Below are 25,033 nucleotides of genomic sequence, written 5' to 3'. Positions count from 1 at the left end.
AACGATCATGCATCCCACCTGCTGCCTCTCTCCACATATTCACATCCAACTACCTCTTCTGTGCATGCCTGTCAATTAGCACATAATCCAGTAATGCCCAGTGACCTTATCCCAACCCATGTAAACTTATGCTTGTACCTTTTAATTTCAACCATTTCCAGTCTTTAATCCCTTTTGCAACGCGCAACTTGATAAGCTGTTCCCCACTTTTGTTTACTTTGGGTGTGCCCCCTAGTTTTACCCTCAACTACCACATTGTTTACTCTTTTATTGAAATACCTACCTGAAGGATCCAATCCCTTGCATCAATATTGCCAATGCATTCACAAGGCTTTTTCCAAAAAGTATCCCCTTTTTTTCACTTTTCTCATTGCCAGGTGCATAAGGATCATCAATCACCCACCCCTCATTGTTTACTTTACTTGTTACCTGCATCAATCATGAACTCCCTTCCAATCAGTTAACATAATCCAGTAATGCCCTCTGGCCATATCTCCTACTCACATACATATACTTATGTATATCTCTCTTTTTAAACCAGGTATTCCCAATCACCAGTCCTTTTTCAGCACACAAATCCAGATTGGAGTGTTTAAATGTGTGTGGATGTAACCAAGATGAAAAAAAAAAAGGAGAGATTGGTAATATGTTTGAGGATAGGAACCAGGATGTTTTGACTCTAAGTGAAACGAAGCTCAAGGGTAAAGGGGAAGAGTGGTTTGGGAATGTCTTGGGAGTAAAGTCAGGGGTTGGTGAGAGGATAAGAGCAAAGGAGAGAGTAGCATTACTCCTGAAGCAGGAGTTGTGGGAGTATGTGATATAGTGTAAGAGAGTAAACTCTAGATTGATATGGGTAAAACTGAAAGTGGATCGTGAGAGATGGGTGGTTATTGGTGCCTATGCACCTGGTCATGAGAAGAAAGATCATGAGAGGCAAGTGTTTTGGGAGCAGCTGAGTGAGTGTGTTAGCAGCTTTGATGCATGAGACCGGGCTATAGTGATCGATGATTTGAATCCAAAGGTGAGTAATATGGCATTTGAGGGTATAATTGGTGTACATGGGGTGTTCAGTGTTTTAAATGCAAGTGGTGAAGAGCTTGTGGAATTTTATTACGAAAAACAGAAAATAACTTTGAATCCCGATGCAGTCTTCTCTTTATTGGCATTGCACATTTATGAGGCATTTCCCCTCAGTAATCAGGCCTCATCCACATCAAAAATCTGCTTAGGAGAATCATCACCTTCCTCAAAAATGGTTGTGAGGGTTTCTGGAAATTTTCATTTGCAATGACATCAGCAGAAATAGCCTCACCAACTATCTTGATTTTGTTGCAGTTGTAGCACTTTCTAGAGTTAGCAAACCAACCGGATTTACTTGAAATGTCTTTGCTGCTCCTTCTTCTGCTGGCAAGTCTTCATGTAAACTCTAGGCCTTTACTTGTATCACAAGCATGCAAATGGGAACATTTTCATGAGTTTTGTGTTTGATTCATGTGCTCAACATTTGTTCCATTCTCTCCATAATCAAACTTTTGGAATATGAGGTCTTAGATGCACTGATTGATATTCCACTCTTGGCACTCTTCTTGATCTTTTCTGCACTATCATGAATAGTCTGAAAAGTAGATTGACAAAGTTCAAGGGCTTGCTTATTATCAGCTGTGTATTCACACCTCTCAAAATGTTTGAGCAGAAGAACTTAAAAGATGCTTTGGGGATATGTTGCTAGGGACAAAATATGCAATATACAGTATACTGCAGCACAAAGTACTTTAGTACTCTAAGGCTATAGACTGTATCCATACCTAATAATACATATACTTCTTGCTTGGCACTGGCAGCACTACACCACCACTCTTCCAGCCCAGTGATGATTGTGTTATTTCAGACTTAAGCCCACATTGATTAAAAAAGGTGTAATTGGGCTATGCATAATCTGAAAATGGCATAAATCAATTATGCATAAATTGAGAAGTGTCTGTATCGTGCTCAATTTTTTTGTGCTTTTTTAACCAACTCTTCTAAAACCACATCTAGTGAAGTAATCTCTTGTTACTGTTGAATTTTACTAAATATCATATTTCAAATATTTTGTTTCCTTCAAAAGTCCTTATAGACTTTCAGATACATACCTCTTCCTTTCATTTTCATCTCAAAGCTTTAGGAATGAGCCAGACTTTAAGTGTTTTTTGTCTTTCATTATGCTTCACAGGCCTTGATTTAGTTTATGAAATCATTTCTGTTTCTTTCACTAATTGACATTAATCATAAATTTTCTGTTGAACAGGTAATGTATTAGTTGTAGGAACCCCAGGTAGACTGACTGATGCTTTGACGGGATGTAACAAGACGCATCTCTTAGTAAGCAGCTTAAGGATTCTTATTTTAGATGAAGCTGATCGTTTGTTAGACAATGGATCACACACTCAGCAACTTCGCACGATATATTCTGCTCTTCCTCAAGGTATCATTGAAGATTGTTTTTGTAATTTCATGAAATGATCATAGACATGATTATTTACATGTGTATTCACTGAAGCCATAACTTCATATAATTTGAATTGTTGTGTATATATATACACGACAGCTAGAGACTGAGTGTGAACGAATGTGGCCTTTGTTGTCTTTTTTTAGCGCTACCTCACGCGCGTGCGGGTGGGAGGGGAGTGTCATTTCATGTGTGACAGGGTGGTGATGGGAATAAATAAAGGCAGCAAGAATGAATTATGTACATATGTATATATGCATATGTCTATGTGTGAAGGGCGTAAATGGGGAGGTGATAACAAGTAGTGGTGATGTGAGAAGGAGATGGAATGAGTATTTTGAAGGTTTGTTGAATGTGTCTGATGACAGAGTGGCAGATATAGGGTGTTTGGGTCGAGGTGGTGTGCAAAGTGAGAGGGTTAGGGAAAATGATTTGGTAAACAGAGAGGAGGTAGTAAAAGCTTTGCGGAAGATGAAAGCCGGCAAGGCAGCAGGTTTGGATGGTATTGCAGTGGAATTTATTAAAAAAGGGGGTGACTGTATTGTTGACTGGTTGGTAAGGTTATTTAATGTATGTATGACTCATGGTGAGGTGCCTGAGGATTGGCGGAATGCGTGCATAGTGCCATTGTACAAAGGCAAAGGGGATAAGAGTGAGTGCTCAAATTACAGAGGTATAAGTTTGTTGAGTATTCCTGGTAAACTATATGGGAGAGTATTGATTGAGAGGGTGAAGGCATGTACAGAGCATCAGATTGGGGAAGAGCAGTGTGGTTTCAGAAGTGGTAGAGGATGTGTGGATCAGGTGTTTGCTTTGAAGAATGTATGCGAGAAATACTTAGAAAAGCAAATGGATTTGTATGTAGCATTTATGGATCTGGAGAAGGCATATGATAGAGTTGATAGAGATGCTCTGTGGAAGGTATTAAGAATATATGGTGTGGGAGGCAAGTTGTTAGAAGCAGTGACAAGTTTTTATCGAGGATGTAAGGCATGTGTACGTGTAGGAAGAGAGGAAAGTGATTGGTTCTCAGTGAATGTAGGCAGGGGTGTGTGATGTCTCCATGGTTGTTTAATTTGTTTATGGATGGGGTTGTTAGGGAGGTAAATGCAAGAGTCTTGGAAAGAGGGGCAAGTATGAAGTCTGTTGGGGATGAGAGAGCTTGGGAAGTGAGTCAGTTGTTGTTCGCTGATGATACAGCGCTGGTGGCGGATTCATGTGAGAAACTGAAGAAGCTGGTGACGGAGTTTGGTAAAGTGTGTGGAAGAAGAAAGTTAAGAGTAAATGTGAATAAGAGCAAGGTTATTAGGTACAGTAGGGTTGAGGGTCAAGTCAATTGGGAGGTGAGTTTGAATGGAGAAAAACTGGAGGAAGTGAAGTGTTTTAGATATCTGGGAGTGGATCTGTCAGTGTATGGAACCATGGAAGCGGAAGTGGATCATAGGGTGGGGGAGGGGGCGAAAATTTTTGGGAGCCTTGAAAAATGTGTGGAAGTCGAGAACATTATCCCGGAAAGCAAAAATGGGTATGTTTGAAGGAATAGTGGTTCCAACAATGTTGTATGGTTGCGAGGCGTGGGCTATGGATAGAGTTGTGCGCAGGAGGATGGATGTGCTGGAAATGAGATGTTTGAGGACAATGTGTGGTGTGAGGTGGTTTGATCGAGTAAGTAACGTAAGGGTAAGAGAGATGTGTGGAAATAAAAAGAGCGTGGTTGAGAGAGCAGAAGAGGGTGTTTTGAAATGGTTTGGGCACATGGAGAGAATGAGTGAGGAAAGATTGACCAAGAGGATATATGTGTCGGAGGTGGAGGGAACGAGGAGAAGAGGGAGACCAAATTGGAGGTGGAAAGATGGAGTGAAAAGGATTTTGTGTGATCGGGGCCTGAACATGCAGGAGGGTGAAAGGAGGGCAAGGAATAGAGTGAATTGGAGCGATGTGGTATACAGGGGTTGACGTGCTGTCAGTGGATTGAATCAGGGCATGTGAAGCGTCCGGGGTAAACCATGGAAAGCTGTGTAGGTATGTATATTTGCGTGTGTGGACGTGTGTATGTACATGTGTATGGGGGGGGTTGGGCCATTTCTTTCGTCTGTTTCCTTGCGCTACCTCGCAAACGCGGGAGACAGCGACAAAGTATAAAAAAAAAAAAAAAAAAAAAAAAATATATATATATATATATATATATATATATATATGGTTTCAGAAGTGGTAGAGGATGTGTGGATCAGGTGTTTGCTTTGAAGAATGTATGTGGGAAATACTTAGAAAAGCAAATGGATTTGTATGTAGCATTTATGGATATGGAGTAGGCATATGATAGAGTTGATAGAGATGCTCTGTGGAAGGTATTAAGAATATATGGTGTGGGAGGCAAGTTGTTAGAAGCAGTGACAAGTTTTTATCGAGGATGTAAGGCATGTGTACGTGTAGGAAGAGAGGAAAGTGATTGGTTCTCAGTGAATGTAGGCAGGGGTGTGTGATGTCTCCATGGTTGTTTAATTTGTTTATGGATGGGGTTGGTAGGGAGATGAATGCAAGAGTTTTGGAAAGAGGGGCAAGTATGAAGTCTGTTGGGGATGAGAGAGCTTGGGAAGTGAGTCAGTTGTTGTTCGCTGATGATACAGCGCTGGTGGCTGATTCATGTGAGAAACTGCAGAAGCAGGTGACTGAGTTTGGTAAAGTGTGTGAAAGAAGAAGGTTAAGAGTAAATGTGAATAAGAGCAAGGTAATTAGGTACAGTAGGGTTGAGGGTCAAGTCAATTGGGAGGTAAGTTTGAATGGAGAAAAACTGGAGGAAGTAAAGTGTTTTAGATATCTGGGAATGGATCTGGCAGCGGATGCAACCATGGAAGCGGAAGTGGATCATAGGGTGGGGGAGGGGGCAAAAATCCTGGGAGCCTTGAAGAATGTGTGGAAGTCGAGATCATTATCTCGGAAAGCAAAAATATGCATGTTTGAAAGAATAGTGGTTCCAACAATGTTGTATGGTTGTGAGGCGTGGGCTATGGATAGAGTTGTGCGCAGGAGGATGGATGTGCTGGAAATGAGGTGTTTGAGGACAATGTGTGGTGTGAGGTGGTTTGATCGAGTAAGTAACGTAAGGGTAAGAGAGATGTGTGGAAATAAAAAGAGCGTAGTTGAGAGAGCAGAAGAGGGTGTTTTGAAATGGTTTGGGCACATGGAGAGAATGAGTGAGGAAAGATTGACCAAGAGGTTATATGTGTCAGAGGTGGAGGGAACGAGGAGAAGTGGGAGACCAAATTGGAGGTGGAAAGATGGAGTGAAAAAGATTTTGTGTGATCGGGGCCTGAACATGCAGGAGGGTGAAAGGAGGGCAAGGAATAGAGTGAATTGGATCGATGTGGTATACCGGGGTTGACGTGCTGTCAGTGGATTGAATCAGGGCATGAGAAGCGTCTGGGTAAACCATGGAAAGCTGTGTAGGTATGTATATTTGCGTGTGTGGACGTATGTATATACATGTGTATGGGAGTGGGTTGGGCCATTTCTTTCGTCTGTTTCCTTGCGCTACCTCGCAAACGCGGGAGACCGACAAAGCAAAAAAAATATATATATATATATATATATATATATATATATATATATATATATAGATTTTGTGTGATCGGGGCCTGAACATGCAGGAGGGTGAAAGGAGGGCAAGGAATAGAGTGAATTGGAGTCATGTGGTATACAGGGGTTGACGTGCTGTCAGTGGATTGAATCAAGGCATGTGAAGCGTCTGGGGTAAACCATGGAAAGCTGTGTAGGTATGTATATTTGCGTGTGTGGACGTGTGTATGTACATGTGTATGTGGGGGGGGGGTGGGCCATTTCTTTCGTCTGTTTCCTTGCGCTACCTCGCAAACGCGGGAGACAGCGACAAAGTATAAAAAAAAAAAAAAAAAAAAAAAAAAAATATATATATATATATGTTGAAATGTATAGGTATGTATGTGTGGATGTGTATGTATATAAATATGTATGTGGGTGGGTTGGGCCATTCTTTCGTCGTTGTCTCCCGTGTTAGCTAGGTAGCGCAAGGAAACAGATGAAAGAATGGCCCAACCCACCCACATACACATGTATATACATACGCGTCCATACACGCACATATACATACCTGTACATCTCAACATGTACATATATATACACACACAGACATATACATATATACACATGTGCATAATTCATACCGTTTGTCCTTATTCATTCCTGTCGCCTCCCCACCACACATGGAATGCAAACTCCCTCCCCCTCATGTGCTCGAGGTAGTGCTAGGAAAAGACAACAAAGGCCACATTCGTTCACACTCATTCTCTAGCTATCGTGTATAATGCACTGAAACCACAGTTCCCTTTCCACATCCAGGCCCCACAAAACTTTCCATGGTTTACCCCAGACACTTCACATGCCCTGGTTCAATCCATTGACACCATGTTGACCCCGGTATACCACATCGTTCCAGTTCACTCTATTCCTTGCACGCCTTTCACCCTCCTGCATGTTCAGGCCCCGATCACTAAAAATCTTTTTCACTCCATCTTTCCACCTCCAATTTGGTCTCCCACTTCTCGTTCCCTCCACTTCTGACACATATATCTTCTTTGTCAATCTTTCCTCACTCATTCTCTCCATGTGACCAAACCATTTCAAAACACCCTCTTCTGGTCTCTCAACCACACTTTTTATTACCACTCATCTCTCTTACCCTTTCATTACTTACTCGATCAAACCACCTCACACCACATATTGTCTTCAAACATCTCATTTCCAGCACATCCACCCTCTTCCAAACAACTCTATCTATAGCCCACGCCTCACAACCATATAACTGTTGGAACCACTATTCCTTGAAACATACCCAATTTTGCTTTCCAAGGTAACGTTCTTGACTTCCACACAATTTCCAACACTCCCAGAACTTTCGCCCCCTCCCCCACCCTATGATTCACTTCCGCTTCCATGGTTCCATCCGCTGCCAAATCCACTCCCAGATATCTAAAACACTTCACTTCCTCCAGTTTTTGTCTATTCAAACTTACCTCCCAGTTGACTTGTCCCTCAACCCTACTGCACCTAATAACCTTGCTCTTATTCACATTTACTCTCAGCTTTTTTCTTTCATACACTTACCAAACTCACTCACCAGCTTCTGCAGTTTCTCACCCGAATCAGCCACCAGTGCTGTATCATCAGCAAACAACTGACTCCCTAACTAAGCTCCCTCATCCACAACAGACTGCATACTTGCCCCTCTTTCCAAAACTCTTCCATTCACCTCCCTAACAACCCCATCCTTAAACAAATTAAACAACAATGGAGACATCACGCACCCCTGCTGTAAACCACCATTCACTGAGAACCAGTCACTTTCCTCTCTTCCTACACTGACACATGCCTTACATCCTCAGTAAAAACTTTTCACTGCTTCTAACAACTTACCTCCCACACCATATATTCTTAATTCTTTCCACAGAGCATCTCTATCAACTCTATCATATGCCTTCTCCAGATCCATAAATGCTACATACCAATCCATTTGCTTTTCTAAGTATTTCTCACATACATTCTTTACAGCAAACACCTGATCCACACATCCTCTACCACCTCTGCAACCACACTGCTCTTCCCCAATCTGATGCTCTGTACATGCCTTCACACTCTCAAACAATACCCTCCCATATAATTTACCAGGAATACTCAACAAACTTATACCTCTGTAATTTGAGGTCTCACTCTTATCTCCTTTGCCATTGTACAGTGGCACTATGCAAGCATTCCGCCAGTCCTCAGGCACCCCACCATGAGTCATACATACATTAAATAACCTTACCAACCAGTCAACAATACAGTCACCCCATTTTTATTAATAAATTCCACTGCAGTATCATCCAAACCTGCTGCCTTGTAGCTTTCATCTTCCGCAAAGCTTTTACTACCTCTTCTCTGTTTACCAAATCATTCTCCCTAACCCTCTCACTTTGCACACCATCTTGACCAAAACACTCTATATCTGCCACCCTATCATCAAACACATTCAACAAACCTTCAAAATATTCACGCCATCTCCTCACATCACCACTACTTGTTATCACCTCCCCGTTTACCCCCTTCACTGATGTTCCCATTTGTTCCCTTGTCTTACGCACTTTATTTACCTCATTCCAAAACATCTTTTTGTTCTCCCTAAAATTTAATGATACTTTCTCACCCCAACTATCATTTGCCCTCTTTATTGCCTCTTGCACCTTTCTCTTGACCTCCTGCCTCTTTCTTTTATACATCTCCCAGTCATTTGCATTATTTCCCTGCAAAAATTGTCCAAATGTCTCTCTCTTCTCTTTCACTAATAATCTTACTTCTTCTTCCCACCACTCACTACCCTTTCTAGTCTGCCCACCTCCCACACTTCTCACACCACAAGCATCTTTTGCACAAGCCATCACTGCTTCCCTAAGTACATCCCATTCCTCCCCCACTCCCCTTACGTCCTTTGTTCTCAACTTTTTCCATTCTGTACTCAGTCTCTCCTGGTACTTTCTCACACATGTCTCCTTCCCAAGCTCACTTACTCTCACCACTCTCTTTACCCCAACATTCTCTCTTCTTTTCTGAAAACCTCTAGAAATCTTCACCTTCTCCTCCACAAGATAATGATCAGACATCCCTCCAGTTGCACCTCGCAGCACATTAACATCCAAAAGTATCTTTCGTGCGCCTATCAATTAAGATGTAATCCAATAACGTTTTCTGGCCACATCTCCTACTTACATACAGATTTTTTTTTTTTTTTCCGCTGTCTCCCGCGTTTGTGAGGTAGCGCAAGGAAACAGACGAAAGAAATGGCCCAACCCACCCAGATACACATGTATATACATACATCCACACACGCAAATATACATACCTACACAGCTTTCCATGGTTTACCCCCAGACGCTTCACATGCCCTGATTCAATCCACTGACAGCACGTCAACCCCGGTATACCACATCGATCCAATTCACTCTATTCCTTGCCCTCCTTTCACCCTCCTGCATGTTCAGGCCCCGATCACACAAAATTTTTTTCACTCCATCTTTCTACCTCCAATTTTGTCTCCCACTTCTCCTCGTTCCCTCCACCTCCGACACATATATCCTCTTGGTCAATCTTTCCTCACTCATTCTCTCCATGTGCCCAAACCATTTCAAAACACCCTCTTCTGCTCTCTCAACCACGCTCTTTTTATTTCCACACATCTCTCTTACCCTTACGTTACTTACTCGATCAAACCACCTCACACCACACATTGTCCTCAAACATCTCATTTCCAGCACATCCATCCTCCTGCGAACAATTCTATCCATAGCCCACGCCTCGCAACCATACAACATTGTTGGAACCACTATTCCTTCAAACATACCCATTTTTGCTTTCCGAGATAATGTTCTCGACTTCCACACATTCTTCAAGGCTCCCAGGATTTTCGCCCCCTCCCCCACCCTATGATCCACTTCCGCTTCCATGGTTCCATCTGCTGCCAGATCCACTCCCAGATATCTAAAACACTTTACTTCCTTCAGTTTTTCTCCATTCAAACTTACCTCCCAATTGACTTGACCCTCAACCCTACTATACCTAATAACCTTGCTCTTATTCACATTTACTCTTAACTTTCTTCTTTCACACACTTTACCAAACTCAGTCACCAGCTTCTGCAGTTTCTCACATGAATCAGCCACCAGCGCTGTATCGTCAGCGAACAACAACTGACTCACTTCCCAAGCTCTCTCATCCCCAACAGACTTCATACTTGCCCCTCTTTCCAAAACTCTTGCATTTACCTCCCTAACAACCCCATCCATAAACAAATTAAACAACCATGGAGACATCACACACCCCTGCCGCAAACCCACATTCACTGAGAACCAGTCACTTTCCTCTCTTCCTACACGTACACATGCCTTACATCCTCGATAAAAACTTTTCACTGCTTCTAACAACTTGCCTTCCACACCATATATTCTTAATACCTTCCACAGAGCATCTCTATCAACTCTATCATATGCCTTCTCCAGATCCATAAATGCTACATACAAATCCATTTGCTTTTCTAAGTATTTCTCACATACATTCTTCAAAGCAAACACCTGATCCACACATCCTCTACCACTTCTGAAACCACACTGCTCTTCCCCAATCTGATGCTCTGTACATGCCTTCACCCTCTCAATCAATACCCTCCCATATAATTTACCAGGAATACTCAACAAACTTATACCTCTGTAATTTGAGCACTCACTCTTATCCCCTTTGCCTTTGTACAATGGCACTATGCACGCATTCCGCCAATCCTCAGGCACCTCATCATGGGTCATACATACATTAAATAACCTTACCAACCAGTCAATAATACAGTCACCCCCTTATACTTATATACTTATACTTATATACTTATGTATATTATCCCTGGGATAGGGGATTAAGAATACTTCCCATGTATTCCCTGCCTGTCGTAGAAGGCGACTAAAAGGGGAGGGAGCGGGGGGCTGGAAATCCTCCCCTCTCATTTTTTTTTTAATTTTCCAAAAGAAGGAGCAGAGGGGGGCCAGGTGAGGATATTCCAAAAAACTCCCAGTCCTCTGTTCTTAACGCTACCTCGCTAATGCGGGAAATGGCGAATAGTTTAAAAGAAAGAAAGAACTTATGTATATCTCTCTTTTTAACCAGGTATTCTCATTCACCATCATCTTTTTATTGTCCATAAAATTTAATGATACTCTCTCACCCCAACTCTCATTTGCCCTCTTTCTTGCCTCTTGCCTCTTTTATACATCTCCCAGTCATTTGCATTTTTTCCCTGCAAAAATTGTCCAAATGCTGCCTCTCTCTTCTCTTTCACTAATAATCTTACTTCTTCATCCCACCACTCGCTACCCTTTCTAATCTGCTCACCTCCCACATTCTCATGCCACAAGCATCTTTTGCGCAAGCTATCATTGCTTCCTTAAATACATCCCATTTCTCTCCCACTCCCCTTACGTCCTTTGTTCTCACCTTTTTCCATTCTGTACTCAGTCTCTCCTGGTACTTCCATACACAAGTCTCCTTCCCAAGCTCACTTACTCTCACCACTCTCTTCACCCCAACATTCTCTCTTTTGAAAACCTATACAAATCTTCACCTTCGCCTCCACAAGATGATGATCAGACATCCCTCCAGTTGCACCTCTCAGCACATTAACATCCAAAAGTCTCTTTCACATGCCTATCAATTAAGATGTAATCCAATAACGCTCTCTGGCCATCTCTCCTACTTACATACGTATACTTATGTATGTCTCTTTTTAAACCAGGTATTCCCAATCACCAGTCCTTTTTCAGTGCACAAATCTACAAGCTCTTCACCATTTCCATTTACAACACTGAACACTCCATGTGCACCAATTATTTCCTCAACTGCCACATTACTCATCTTTGCATTCAAATCACCCATCACTATAACCCGGTCTCGTCCATCAAAACTTCTAACACACTCACTCAGGTACTCCCAAAATACTAGCCTCTCGTGATCTTTCTTCTCATGCCCAGGTGCATATTCACCAATAATCACCGATCTCTCTCCATCCACTTTCAGTTTTACCCATATCAATCCAGAGTTTACTTTCTTACACTCTATCACATACTAAAAATTATTACAGATAGGGGAGAAAGAATACTTCCCACGTATTCCCTGCGTGTCGTAGAAGGCGATTAAAAGGGAAGGGAGCAGGGGGCTGGAAATCCTCCCCTCTCTTTTTTTTTTTTTTTTTTTTTTTTTTTTTTTTTCTTTCAAAAGAATGAACAGAGAAGGGGGCCAGGTGAGGATATTCCCTCAAAGGCCCAGTCCTCTGTTCTTAACGCTACCTTACTAATGCGGGAAATGGCGAATAGTATGAAAGAAAAAATTATTATTTTTTTTTTTTTATTATACTTTGTCGCTGTCTCCCGCGTTTGCAAGGTAGCGCAAGGAAACAGACGAAAGAAATGGCCCCCCCCCCCCATACACATGTATATACATACGTCCACACACGCAAATATACATACCTACACAGCTTTCCATGGTTTACCCCAGACGCTTCACATGCCTTGATTCAATCCACTGACAGCACGTCAACCCCGGTATACCACATCGCTCCAATTCACTCTATTCCATGCCCTCCTTTCACCCTCCTGCATGTTCAGGCCCCGATCACACAAAATCTTTTTCACTCCATCTTTCCACCTCCAATTTGGTCTCCCTCTTCTCCTCGTTCCCTCCACCTCCGACACATATATCCTCTTGGTCAATCTTTCCTCACTCATTCTCTCCATGTGCCCAAACCACTTCAAAACACCCTCTTCTGCTCTCTCAACCACGCTCTTTTTATTTCCACACATCTCTCTTACCATTACGTTACTCACTCGATCAAACCACCTCACACCACACATTGTCCTCAAACATCTCATTTCCAGCACATCCATCCTCCTGCGCACAACTCTATCCATAGCCCACGCCTCGCAACCATACAACATTGTTGGAACCACTATTCCTTCAAACATACCCATTTTTGCTTTCCGAGATAATGTTCTCGACTTCCACACATTCTTCAAGGCCCCCAGAATTTTTGCCCCCTCCCCCACCCTATGATCCACTTCCGCTTCCATGGTTCCATCCGCTGCCAGATCCACTCCCAGATATCTAAAACACTTCACTTCCTCCAGTTTTTCTCCATTCAAACTCACCTCCCAATTGACTTGACCCTCAACCCTACTGTACCTAATAACCTTGCTCTTATTCACATTTACCCTTAACTTTCTTCTTCCACACACTTTACCAAACTCAGTCACCAGCTTCTGCAGTTTCTCACATGAATCAGCCACCAGCGCTGTATCATCAGCGAACAACAACTGACTCACTTCCCAAGCTCTCTCATCCCCAACAGACTTCATACTTGCCCCTCTTTCCAAAACTCTTGCATTTACCTCCCTAACAACCCCATCCATAAACAAATTAAACAACCATGGAGACATCACACACCCCTGCCACAAACCTACATACACTGAGAACCAATCACTTTCCTCTCTTCCTACACGTACACATGCCTTACATCCTCGATAAAAACTTTTCACTGCTTCTAACAACTTTCCTCCCACACCATATATTCTTAATACCTTCCACAGAGCATCTCTATCAACTCTATCATATGCCTTCTTTAAAAAATTCTTATTTTTGTCTTAAAAATGTTTAGATTATTACTCTATAATATTTGATACATTAAACAGTAAATCAAATGCTAGCATCACAATTATGAAATGAGTGCATTGATTGGTGTTATAAATCTTTCTAAATGTTTTCATTTCCACACTTTTTGGTAACGTAGAATATTTGTTTTTGCATGATATGGGCTGGTAATGTGCAGGAATGTTTAGCTCACTTTTTAAACCAAGAAACGTGTCTGAAGACCCAAAATTGAATTACCTTGTGAATTATTACATACTTTTGATGCATATGGCATCAAGTGTATACTGGCACAAGTTTTTGGTTGAAACTTATATGGGTCATCTGTACATGAGTGTTGATATGCTCTTTGAATCTTATATATTTATGTTTATGTATTTTGCTTTGTCGCTGTCTCCCGCGTTAGCGAGGTAGAGCAAGGAAACAGACGAAAGAATGGCCCAACCCACCCACATACCCATGTATATACATACATGTCCACACACGCAAATATACATACCTATACATCTCAATGTATACGTATATATACACACACAGACATGTTCATATATACACATTTACATAATTCATACTGTCTGCCTTTATTCATTCCCATCGCCACCCTGCCACACATGAAATAACAACCCCCTCCCCCGCATGTGCGTGAGGTAGCACTAGGAACAGACAACAAAGGCCACATTCGTTCACACTCAGTCTCTAGCTGTCATGTATAATGCACTGAAACCACAGCTCCCTTTCCACATCCAGGCCCCACAGAACTTTCCATGGTTTACCCCAGATGCTTCACACGCCCTGGTTCAATCCATTGACAGCACGTCGACCTCAGTATACCACGTTGTTCCAATTCACTCTATTCCTTGCATGTTCAGGCCCCGATCGCTCAAAATCTTTTTCACTCCATTCTTCCACCTCCAGTTTGGTCTCCCACTTCTCCTCGTTCCCTCCACCTCTGACACATATATCCTCTTTGTCAATCTTTCCTCACTCATTCTCTCCATGTGACCAAACCATTTCAGAACTCCCTCCTCTGCTTTCTCAACCACATGCTTTTTTTTACCACACATCTCTCTTACCTTATTATTACTTACTCAATCAAACCACTTCACAACACATATTGTCCTCAAACATCTCATTTCAAGCACATCCACCCTCCTCCGCACAACTCTATTTATATCCCACGCCTCGCAACCATATTGTTGGAACCACTATTCCTTCAAACATAGCCATTTTTGCTTTCCGAGATAATGCTCTCGACTTCCACACATTCTTCAACGCTCCCAGAACTTTTGCCCCCTCCCCCACCCTATGATTCACTTCCGCTTCCATGGTTCCATCCGCTGCCAAATCTACTCCCAGATATCTAAAACACTTCTCTTCCTCCAGTTTTTGTCCATTCAAACTTACCTCCCAATTGATTTGTCCCTCAACCCTACTGTACCTAATAACCTTGCTCTTATTCACATTTACTCTCAGCTTTCTTCTTTCACACACTTTACCAAACTCAGTCACCAGCTTCTGCAGTTTCTCACATGAATCAGCCACCAGTGGTGTATCATCAGCGAACAACAACTGACTCACTTTCCAAGCTCTCTCATCCACAACAGACTGCATACTTGCCCCTCTTTCCAAAACTTCTGCATTCACCTCCCTAACAACCCCATCCATTAACAAATTAAACAACCATGGAGACATCACACACCCCTGCCACAAACCAACATTCACTGAGAAGCAATCACTTTCCTCTCTTCCTACACGTACACATGCCTTACATCTTCGATAAAAACTTTTCACTGCTTCTAACAACTTGCCCCCCACACCATATATTCTTATTTATTATACCAGTAAAACTCAGATAACTCTTCGTATTGGGGGAATGTTACTTTTGTATAATCCATGAATGAAAAATCAATTATTTGTAAATGGCAAGGATATTAGGTAAGACTACATGGAGAAGGCAATATGGAATTGGAACAAGAAATCAGCTTTGAACTTGTGAAAAGCATGTTTTTGAGCTAGACGACTCTGCACTTCTCATCCATCACCTAATCCACCTTCCCATGTGGACTTAAGTTAACTTTCTGTTGATCTTTGGATGATGAGACTGATTGTTGATGTAGCAGTGAAGAGGGGTGGGGGATTCTTGCCATCATAGATGATGGAGTTATGGGGATGGCTTGGCAAGAGCTTGATGGTGTTTGTAAGTTGAATTTTCACACTGTTTTCTGAACACGATAGTATTACATTACATTTTGTATGCATTATGTGTGACTGTGCCATTATAATGTAAGCATATGTTCTTTGACCTAAAGTGACTAGATTCCTTCTTGATCAAGCTTAATGACATGCTTTTCGTAAGCTCAAAGGTGATTTTTTTTTCCTTTGTCTTGATCAAGCTTAATGACATGCTTTTCACAAGCTCAAAGATGATTTTTTTCCTTTGTCTTGTGAAAATTTCATGTAACATTTCATCTTCATTTTTCTTTCCAGAAAAAGTTCAGAAGATTCTTGTAAGTGCAACTGTAACACCTGGATGTACACAACTTGCGAAAGAAATTTTTGAAACAAAATTCTCATTCATCGGTGTTGAAGAAAAGGCATCCTCTACAACTGCACAAGTGAAGCAGAGTAAGTATATGTTGTAACTTCTAAATGATCTTGAGGCACATTTGATTTAATACACAATAACAGTTGTAACAAATGTTTGAACATCCTGGGTAGAGGAGGCATGATGAGTTCACTCTATCCAGATCATATCTTCATATGGTTCTAATTCGTATTGAAAGGAGACTTGGTATCAGGTTTTTGTGAACAAGGGTGATGATTATACCTAACATAAGGTGCATATGGGCTCACAGAAGTGAGGCTGTATGCTTTTGGTGCACCCACTAAAATGGTAATGAAGTTGGTGACATAGATAAAAGCTGATGAATTCCATGGTGATCCTCTTACTTGTCACATTTGATGTTTGAAGTTGAAACTGAACTAACAGTATTTTTCTTTCCTTTGTGGTCTGTTTGACACACATGAAGTATATTTCTTGGAAAAGATCAAGAACCTTCCAGCCATCATGATTCAAGTGAGGAAGTACCAGCTTTTGCTCACCCTATTTTAAATGATCCTAGGTTGATTGCAACTGCTGTTTGTTGATTAGACCTGCCTTGGCCAATTGGCAACTGCTATCAGTCTAATTTCAATGACACACACTCTTCCAGCTGCTCAGAGCTCACAGTTCTCTGAGTTCACATGCTGTTGCATTCTGCCAGCTTTTTCAGGGGCCAGTGTTTATACAATTGTTTTATTTATTTTATTTACTTTTTTGTTATATTGATTTTTTTTTTTTTTTTTTTTTTTTTTGCTGTCTCCCGCGTTTGCGAGGTAGCGCAAGGAAACAGACGAAAGAAATGGCCCAACCCACCCCCATACACATGTATATACATACGTCCACACACGCAAATATACATACCTACACAGCTTTCCATGGTTTATCCCAGACGCTCACATGCCCCGATTCAATCCACTGACAGCACGTCAACCCCGGTATACCACATCGCTCCAATTCACTCTATTCCTTGCCCTCCTTTCACCCTCCTGCATGTTCAGGCCCCGATCACACAAAATCTTTTTCACTCCATCTTTCCACCTCCAATTTGGTCTCCCTCTTCTCCTCGTTCCCTCCACCTCCGACACATATATCCTCTTGGTCAATCTTTCCTCACTCATTCTCTCCATGTGCCCAAACCATTTCAAAACACCCTCTTCTGCTCTCTCAACCACGCTCTTTTTATTTCCACACATCTCTCTTACCCTTACGTTACTTACTCGATCAAACCACCTCACACCACACATTGTCCTCAAACATCTCATTTCCAGCACATCCATCCTCCTGCGCACAACTCTATCCATAGCCTACGCCTCGCAACCATACAACATTGTTGGAACCACTATTCCTTCAAGCATACCCATTTATGCTTTCCGAGATAATGTTCTCGACTTCCACACATTCTTCAAGGCTCCCAGAATTTTCGCCCCCTCCCCCACCCTATGATCCACTTCCGCTTCCATGGTTCCATCCGCTGCCAGATCCACTCCCAGATATCTAAAACACTTTACTTCCTCCAGTTTTTCTCCATTCAAACTCACCTCCCAATTGACTTGACCCTCAACCCTACTGTACCTAATAACCTTGCTCTTATTCACATTTACTCTTAACTTTCTTCTTTCACACACTTTACCAAACTCAGTCACCAGCTTCTGCAGTTTCTCACATGAATCAGCCACCAGCCCTGTATCATCAGTGAACAACAACTGACTCACTTCCCAAGCTCTCTCATCCCCAACAGACTTCATACTTGCCTCTCTTTCCAAAACTCTTGCATTCACCTCCCTAACAACCCCATCCATAAACAAATTAAACAACCATGGAGACATCACACACCCCTGCCGCAAACCTACATTCACTGAGAACCAATCACTTTCCTCTCTTCCTACGCGTACACATGCCTTACATCCTCGATAAAAACTTTTCACTGCTTCTAACAACTTGCCTCCCACACCATATATTCTTAATGCCTTCCACAGAGCATCTCTATCAACTCTATCATATGCCTTCTCCGGATCCATAAATGCTACATACAAATCCATTTGCTTTTCTAAGTATTTCTCACATACATTCTTCAAAGCAAACATCTGATCCACACATCCTCTACCACTTCTGAAACCACACTGCTCTTCCCTAATCTGATGCTCTGTACATGCCTTCACCCTCTCAATCAATACCCTCCCATATAATTTACCAGGAATACTCAACAAACTTATACCTCTGTAATTTGAGCACTCACTCTTATCCCCTTTGCCTTTGTACAATGGCACTATGCACGCATTCCGCCAATCCTCAGGCACCTCACCGTGAGTCATACATACATTAAATAACCTTACCAACCAGTCAACAATACAGTCACCCCCTTTTTTAATAAATTCCACTGCAATACCATCCAAACCTGCTGCCTTGCCGGCTTTCATTTTCCGCAAAGCTTTTACTACCTCTTCTCTGTTTACCAAATCATTTTCCCTAACCCTCTCACTTTGCACACCACCTCGACCAAAACACCCTATATCTGCCACTCTGTCATCAAACACATATTGATTATGTGCTATTTATTACTTTATCTCTGATGCCTGTTCCCTCTGGTGAGGATGAGCTGAATCCTCCATAATTATATTTTTTCAGTTACTTGGGTGCATATGGAACAGCTGACCTGGATTTTGATGTCAGTCGTTTTATGGTGTCTTTCAGGGGTTTGTCTTTAAGGATGTGCCTAAGCAGCAAAGATCAGTGCATACATCATAGGTGACAGTCAAACCTGCATTAGAGGCTGACCACACATTTTCTTTCATAGATTCTGAAAAATGTCCTCATTAAGTATCAGTGTATATTCCATGAACTGACTTCAAAGGTTCTCTTTTTGCTTCATACAATAGAGCTCCTAAAGGTATTCTGAAGCTTGCTTCCCACCCTTCCTTCCCTTCTAATTTGAAAACCTTTCTTGTAACTGACAGTGACCTCCTTTGGGTTATTGTCTGTGATTTATGAATCATGAAGCACATTATGTTGGTACTGATTGTCAAGGAATGATGGCTATCACTGAGAAGAGGCTGTGAATTAGCCAGAGGATGGACTTGAGCAGAGCTAATTCCTTAATAGCTAACAGGTCTTTGATAAGGGGTGAGTGGCATTTACTTTATCAATAACGTAGGGATTTAAAGGTTTATAACCCTTCAGAGACGTGATATGTTTGTCTTGACTCACAGGACACCTCCCAGGAGAGAAACCTTTTTTCATTCTTTAATTTTTTAATGAATATCAAGGAAAATTAATTATATAACAGTGACACTTTGCAGTGGTTCAACAGAGAAAGAGATTGAAAGTAAAAAATATCAGATATATAGTATTCATCAGAAATGGAAAGCTTGAATTTAGAAAGCACGTTTAGAATATTCTACCTTCAAGGCAGAAGATGAGCGATGTAATTTTGTGCACTTCCACTTTGAGAAACAAAAAGCTGTCTGTCTATCTATGTATCTGATGCTGGTTCCAACTAGAACTCCCTTAAAGGGGTGGCCATGGCAGTAGAGTCAATGTAACAAGTGAAGCTGGTAATGAAAATGTTTAGTGTTTTTATGAGGCAAATACATATACTATTGTATTGTGTGGTTACCAACTAAGCAAGCCAAAACTGATGAGGTAGAGGAAATTCAAAAGCATTTTGTTTGTTTGCAATAGAAGAAATGGAACACAGGAACTGTTATGAAGGATTGACAGAATATGAATTACCCAACATAAAAAAAAGAGAAAGATTCTTTATATAATATTTATGCCTGACAGGATTAGAGAAAACATCCAAGGATTCAAGATGGAAGAAAAGAATGATGATGTGCAAGAATTCTGCAGAATACTTCAAGAAGGCACAAAACACAATTATTTGAAAGCCCAGTTAGAATGAAAATTATGGAGAGACTCTTTAATGTATCCTTTATAAAGAACCTGGAATGAGTGAGTACTGAAACCTTTAAGAAAAGGCAAGACTGTTAGCTAAAAACACTTTCAGAGGAGTCCATGAGTAATGATTGTGCAGTGCTTGTGGTATTAGAGAACAACAGTACAAAATATTGTATGTGGTGAATGCTACATGCTGTCCCTATTTCATGGTAAAATCTCACCTCATGTACTTTTCCTGTTTGTGGGGATGTGAAACAAGTCATTATGAAAGGGTGACAATTATTTTTAGACTTCATTGTTGGTAAGTTATGTATTACAGTATTTGATTTAATGAGTGATGCTTTAATTTGTATGATATTGTTTTGGAAATAAAATCTACTCAGTTTTATGTGAAAGTTGTCTGCTCATATTGATATTTATTTACTTATAAGTGTATTCCTTTATTAAGATTATTTCAAATTCCTCAGATGAGTTGAAAATTAGTACATTTTAAAGTATTTAAAGTAACACTGGCAGTGCTGAGGAACTGTCTTATATACTGTTTGTAATCATACATATTGAATTAAATCTGCCACACTGCTGTTTAAAGGGATTTCTTTTCCAAGGAAATTGCCAAGCTCATATCTCTGATAACATACATTGTTAGCTTTGATGATTATGTCTTTGGGAGTGAACCATTTGTTGATTTCTTTTTCTGTTTTCAGATTATATCTCTGTCAGTACTAGTGAAAGGACATCAATGCTTGTGACTGTGTTGCAGACTTTGAGAAAGAAGAAGGTTATTGTGTTCTTCAATTCCTGTCATTCTGTCAAATTTCACAGTCAAGTTTTGTCTCATTTCAAGCTGCCCGTTCTCCATTGTATGGTAAGATAATTGTTTCCAACTCCTCATGATTTGTCATTTGATTTACATTTAAAAGTAATATCTCTTGGTAGTACCATGGTTAGTCTTAGTCACCTGTAACAGCTGTGGTCAAAGGCTTTGTTGTGTCTCTCAGTGGTGCATGGAGGAATGTGCTTCCTTTGCTGGCAAACATCTACCACCAGGGCCCCATTGGTTTACTCTCTTGCTGGTCACAAAATGTAAAGCAATATATCCTACCCATGATTTTTAAAAGTACGCCAAAGTGTAGCATTCATCTCAGAAGTATACCTATCTATTTATCTATCTTATCTCCAATGCCCATTCCCATTGGGAACTTCTTTAAGGGGGTGGTAAGTCTCCATAACTGGTGGACTCCAGTGCATCTACAGTTCAGAAGCATATAGCACTGTATTGTACATAAAGTAAACTTATGATATAATTTTGGGCCACTGAGAATTAGGTCATACTTTTGATGATTGGGAATATGATTAGGAATGAGTTATTTTTCAAGTATATGGTGTGCAATAATTGCTTTAGAAATCATTGCTTTGTGTTCTGAAGATTAAGGATGTAGTCACGGATAGTGTCTTTCATTTTTAAAGAATTTACAGGAAATCTCTTCTTTTATATATCTCTGAGCTGCATGGGCTTCTTACCACAAAGATATTTGGTATTCCAGTTACTTTGGACAGTGTGAATATTCTTTATCTTGAGTGAAGTCTTTACAGACAAAGGAGTTCTGGAAGAATGTCAAGACACTTTTTATATCATGAAAAATGCAGCTTCCCTGGACAGTTGCTGTTGTTTTTCAGAAACTTTAAAGCAATTTATTGTTACTTTATTTCATAGTATGTGTATTTGCTCTTGTGGCATTATGGTACTTAATTGTTTAGGTTATTGTCTTTTAAGATGCCCAAGAACAAATTATGTAAGTATGGAAGTTCATGTTTCTCTTTTTGTCATGCTGGATTTTGATTAAGGATGTATATGAATGATTTTTCAGAGGCTATATTTACCTGATACACCTCGCAAAATTGAGAATGGTGTTAATGATGATAAGTAAATGGATAGAATAGACATCCTACTACCGGTTTAATAATCCATCAGAGTGGGAGGGTATGTGCTTGTTCAGTGGGTTTGTTTGGTCACCCTTATATATTTGTTTTTGATGGGGATTTGTTCCCTCAGATTTTTAGGAGTTGTTTGTCTGTTCTTTTTTTTTCTGTATTTTTTTATTTCCATTGTTCATTTCCTTTCAGGTTAAAGGATACTTTACTTTTGGATGGAGTGGTTGCTAGGGAGATTAGTTTCTGCTTATTGGTTCTGTAGTTGTAAACTTTTTAGAGTGGAAGTCATACATATTTGAAGTGCGTTTGCTCTGTTTCTGTCGGAGATGCATTTGGACACCATTGTTAGTATTAGTACACATGATGTCTCTCGATATGATCCCAACTCCCACTTGTGTCTTGCTGCATATAGGGTCTTTTGTTTCAGTTAGATTCCACTAAATCTAAGGATTTAGATTTATCTGGTATGACTTTGGATTGCTTTAAACCGTTTATCTATTTCAGAGTTTGACAGTTCTGCTTGAATTGAATTTATTTCTCATGTAGAGCCTTACTGATGTTTTGCCTTTCTATTACATTACTATATAGCTTGGTTTGTCTTTTTTTCTGAAAACTACCACTAGATGTTGGATACTTTTAACTTTTAACAGGGATCCTTGATTTATATACCATTAGACATTATTGAAATACTTTAAATGTTGTGTTTGTACAGGTACTGTTATATGTCTATCTGTAGGGAGACCATTTTCCCTTATATCTGAGTAACTACTCCCAGAACTTTTTATCTTTTTGTTCCAAAGAAAAACAGATTTTGTAATTATGATATCTGATACCTAATGTGTTAGTATTTATATTATTATTATACTTTGTCGCTGTCTCCCGCGTTAGCGAGGTAGCGCAAGGTAACAAACGAAAGAATGGCCCAACCCACCCACATACACATGTTTATACATACACGTCCACACATGTACATATGGATACCTATACATATCAATGTATACATATATATACATACACACAGACATATACATATTTACACCTGTACATAATTCACACTGTCTGCCCTTATTCATTCCCATCGCCACCTCACCACACATGAAATGACAACCCCCTCCCCCCGCAAGTGTGCGAGGTAGCGCTAGGAAAAGACAACAAAGGCCACATTCGTTCACACTCAGTCTCTAGCTGTCATGTATAATACACCGAAACCACAGCTCCCTTTCTGCATCCAGGCCCCACAAAACTCTCCATGGTTTACCCCAGACGCTTCACATGCCCTGGTTCAATCCATTGACAGCACGTCGACCCCAATATACCACATCATTCCAATTTACTATATTCCTTGCACGCCTTTCACCCTCCTGCTTTTTCAGGCCCCGATCACTCAAAATCTTTTTCACTCCATCTTTCCACCTCCAATTGGGTCTTCCACTTCTCCTCGTTCCCTCCACCTCCGACACATATATCCTCTTTGTCAGTTCTTTTCACTCATTTTCTCCTTGTGACCAAACCATTTCAAAACCCCCTCTTCTGCTCTCTCAACCACACTCTTTATTACCACACATCTCTCTTACCCTTTCATTACTTACTCGATCAAACCACCTCACACCACATATTGTCCTCAAACATCTCATTTCCAGCACATCCACCCTCCTCTGCACAACTCTATCTATAGCCTATGCCTCGCAACCTATAACATTGTTGGAACCACTATTCCTTCAAACACCCATTTTTGCTTTCCGAGATAACATTCTCACCTTCCACTTATTTTTCAACGCTCCCAGAACTTTCGCCCCCTCCCCTACCCTATGACACTTCCGCTTCCATGGTTCCATCTGCTGCCAAATCCACTGCCAGGTATCTAAAACACTTCACTTCCTCCAGTTTTTCTCCATCCAAACTTACCTCCCAATTGACTTGTTCCTCAACCCTACTGTACCTAACAACCATGCTCTTATTCACATTTACTCTCAGCTTTCTTCTTTCACACACTTAAGCAAACTCAGTCACCAGCACCTGCAGTTTCTCACCCGAATCAGCCACCAGCACTATATCATCAGCAAACAACAACTGACTCACTTCCCAAACTCTCTCATCCACAACAAACTGCATACTTGCCCCTCTTTCCAAAACTCTTGCATTCACCTCCCTAACAACCCCATCCATAAACAAATTAAACAACCATGGAGACATCACACACCCCTGCCGCAAACCTACATTCACTGAGAACCAATCACTTTCCTCTCTTCCTACACGTACACATGCCTTACATCCTCGATAAAAACTTTTCACTGCTTCTAACAACTTTCCTCCCACACCATATATTCTTAATACCTTCCACAGAGCATCTCTATCAACTCTATCATATGCCATCTCCAGATCCATAAATGCTACATACAAATCCATTTGCTTTTCTAAATATTTCTCACATACATTCTTCAAAGCAAACACCTGATCCATACATCCTCTACCACTTCTGAAACCACACTGCTTTTCCCCTATCTGATGCTCTGTACATGCCTTCACCCTCTCAATCAATACCCTCCCTTATAATTTCCCAGGAATACTCAACAGACTTATACCTCTGTAATTTGAGCACTCACCTTTATTCCCTTTGCCTTTGTGCAATGGCACTATGCAAGCATACCGCCAATCCTCAGGCACCTCACCATGAGTCATACATACATTAAATAACCTTACCAACCAGTCAACAAAGCAGTCACCCCCTTTTTTTATAAATTCCACTGCAATACTATCCAAACCCGCTGCCTTGCTGGCTTTCATTTCCGCAAAGCTTTTACTACCTCTTCTCTGTTTACCAAATCATTCTCCCTAACCCTCTCACTTTGCACACCACTTCAACCAAAACACCC

The 25,033-nt window shown here is 40.9% G+C and overlaps 1 protein-coding gene across 4 annotated transcripts in view; it reads left to right on the top strand.

Moving 5' to 3' along the window:
• Nucleotides 1-25,033, top strand: part of LOC139761695 (uncharacterized) — a 72,383-nt gene that overhangs the window by 26,354 nt on the left and 20,996 nt on the right. For all 4 annotated transcript variants that reach the window (XM_071686044.1, XM_071686048.1, XM_071686046.1 and 1 more), the window contains 2 exons: nucleotides 16,220-16,357; nucleotides 20,933-21,093. In XM_071686044.1, coding sequence (XP_071542145.1) covers nucleotides 16,220-16,357; nucleotides 20,933-21,093 — 299 coding nt within the window. The remainder of the gene's footprint in view (nucleotides 1-16,219; nucleotides 16,358-20,932; nucleotides 21,094-25,033) is intronic.

This window comes from Panulirus ornatus, chromosome 41 (genome assembly GCF_036320965.1).
Source record: "Panulirus ornatus isolate Po-2019 chromosome 41, ASM3632096v1, whole genome shotgun sequence".
NCBI classification, from domain to species: Eukaryota; Metazoa; Arthropoda; class Malacostraca; order Decapoda; family Palinuridae; genus Panulirus; species Panulirus ornatus.
The sequence above is the reverse complement of the archived record's forward strand: the minus strand, read 5'-3'. Positions and strand labels throughout refer to the sequence as shown.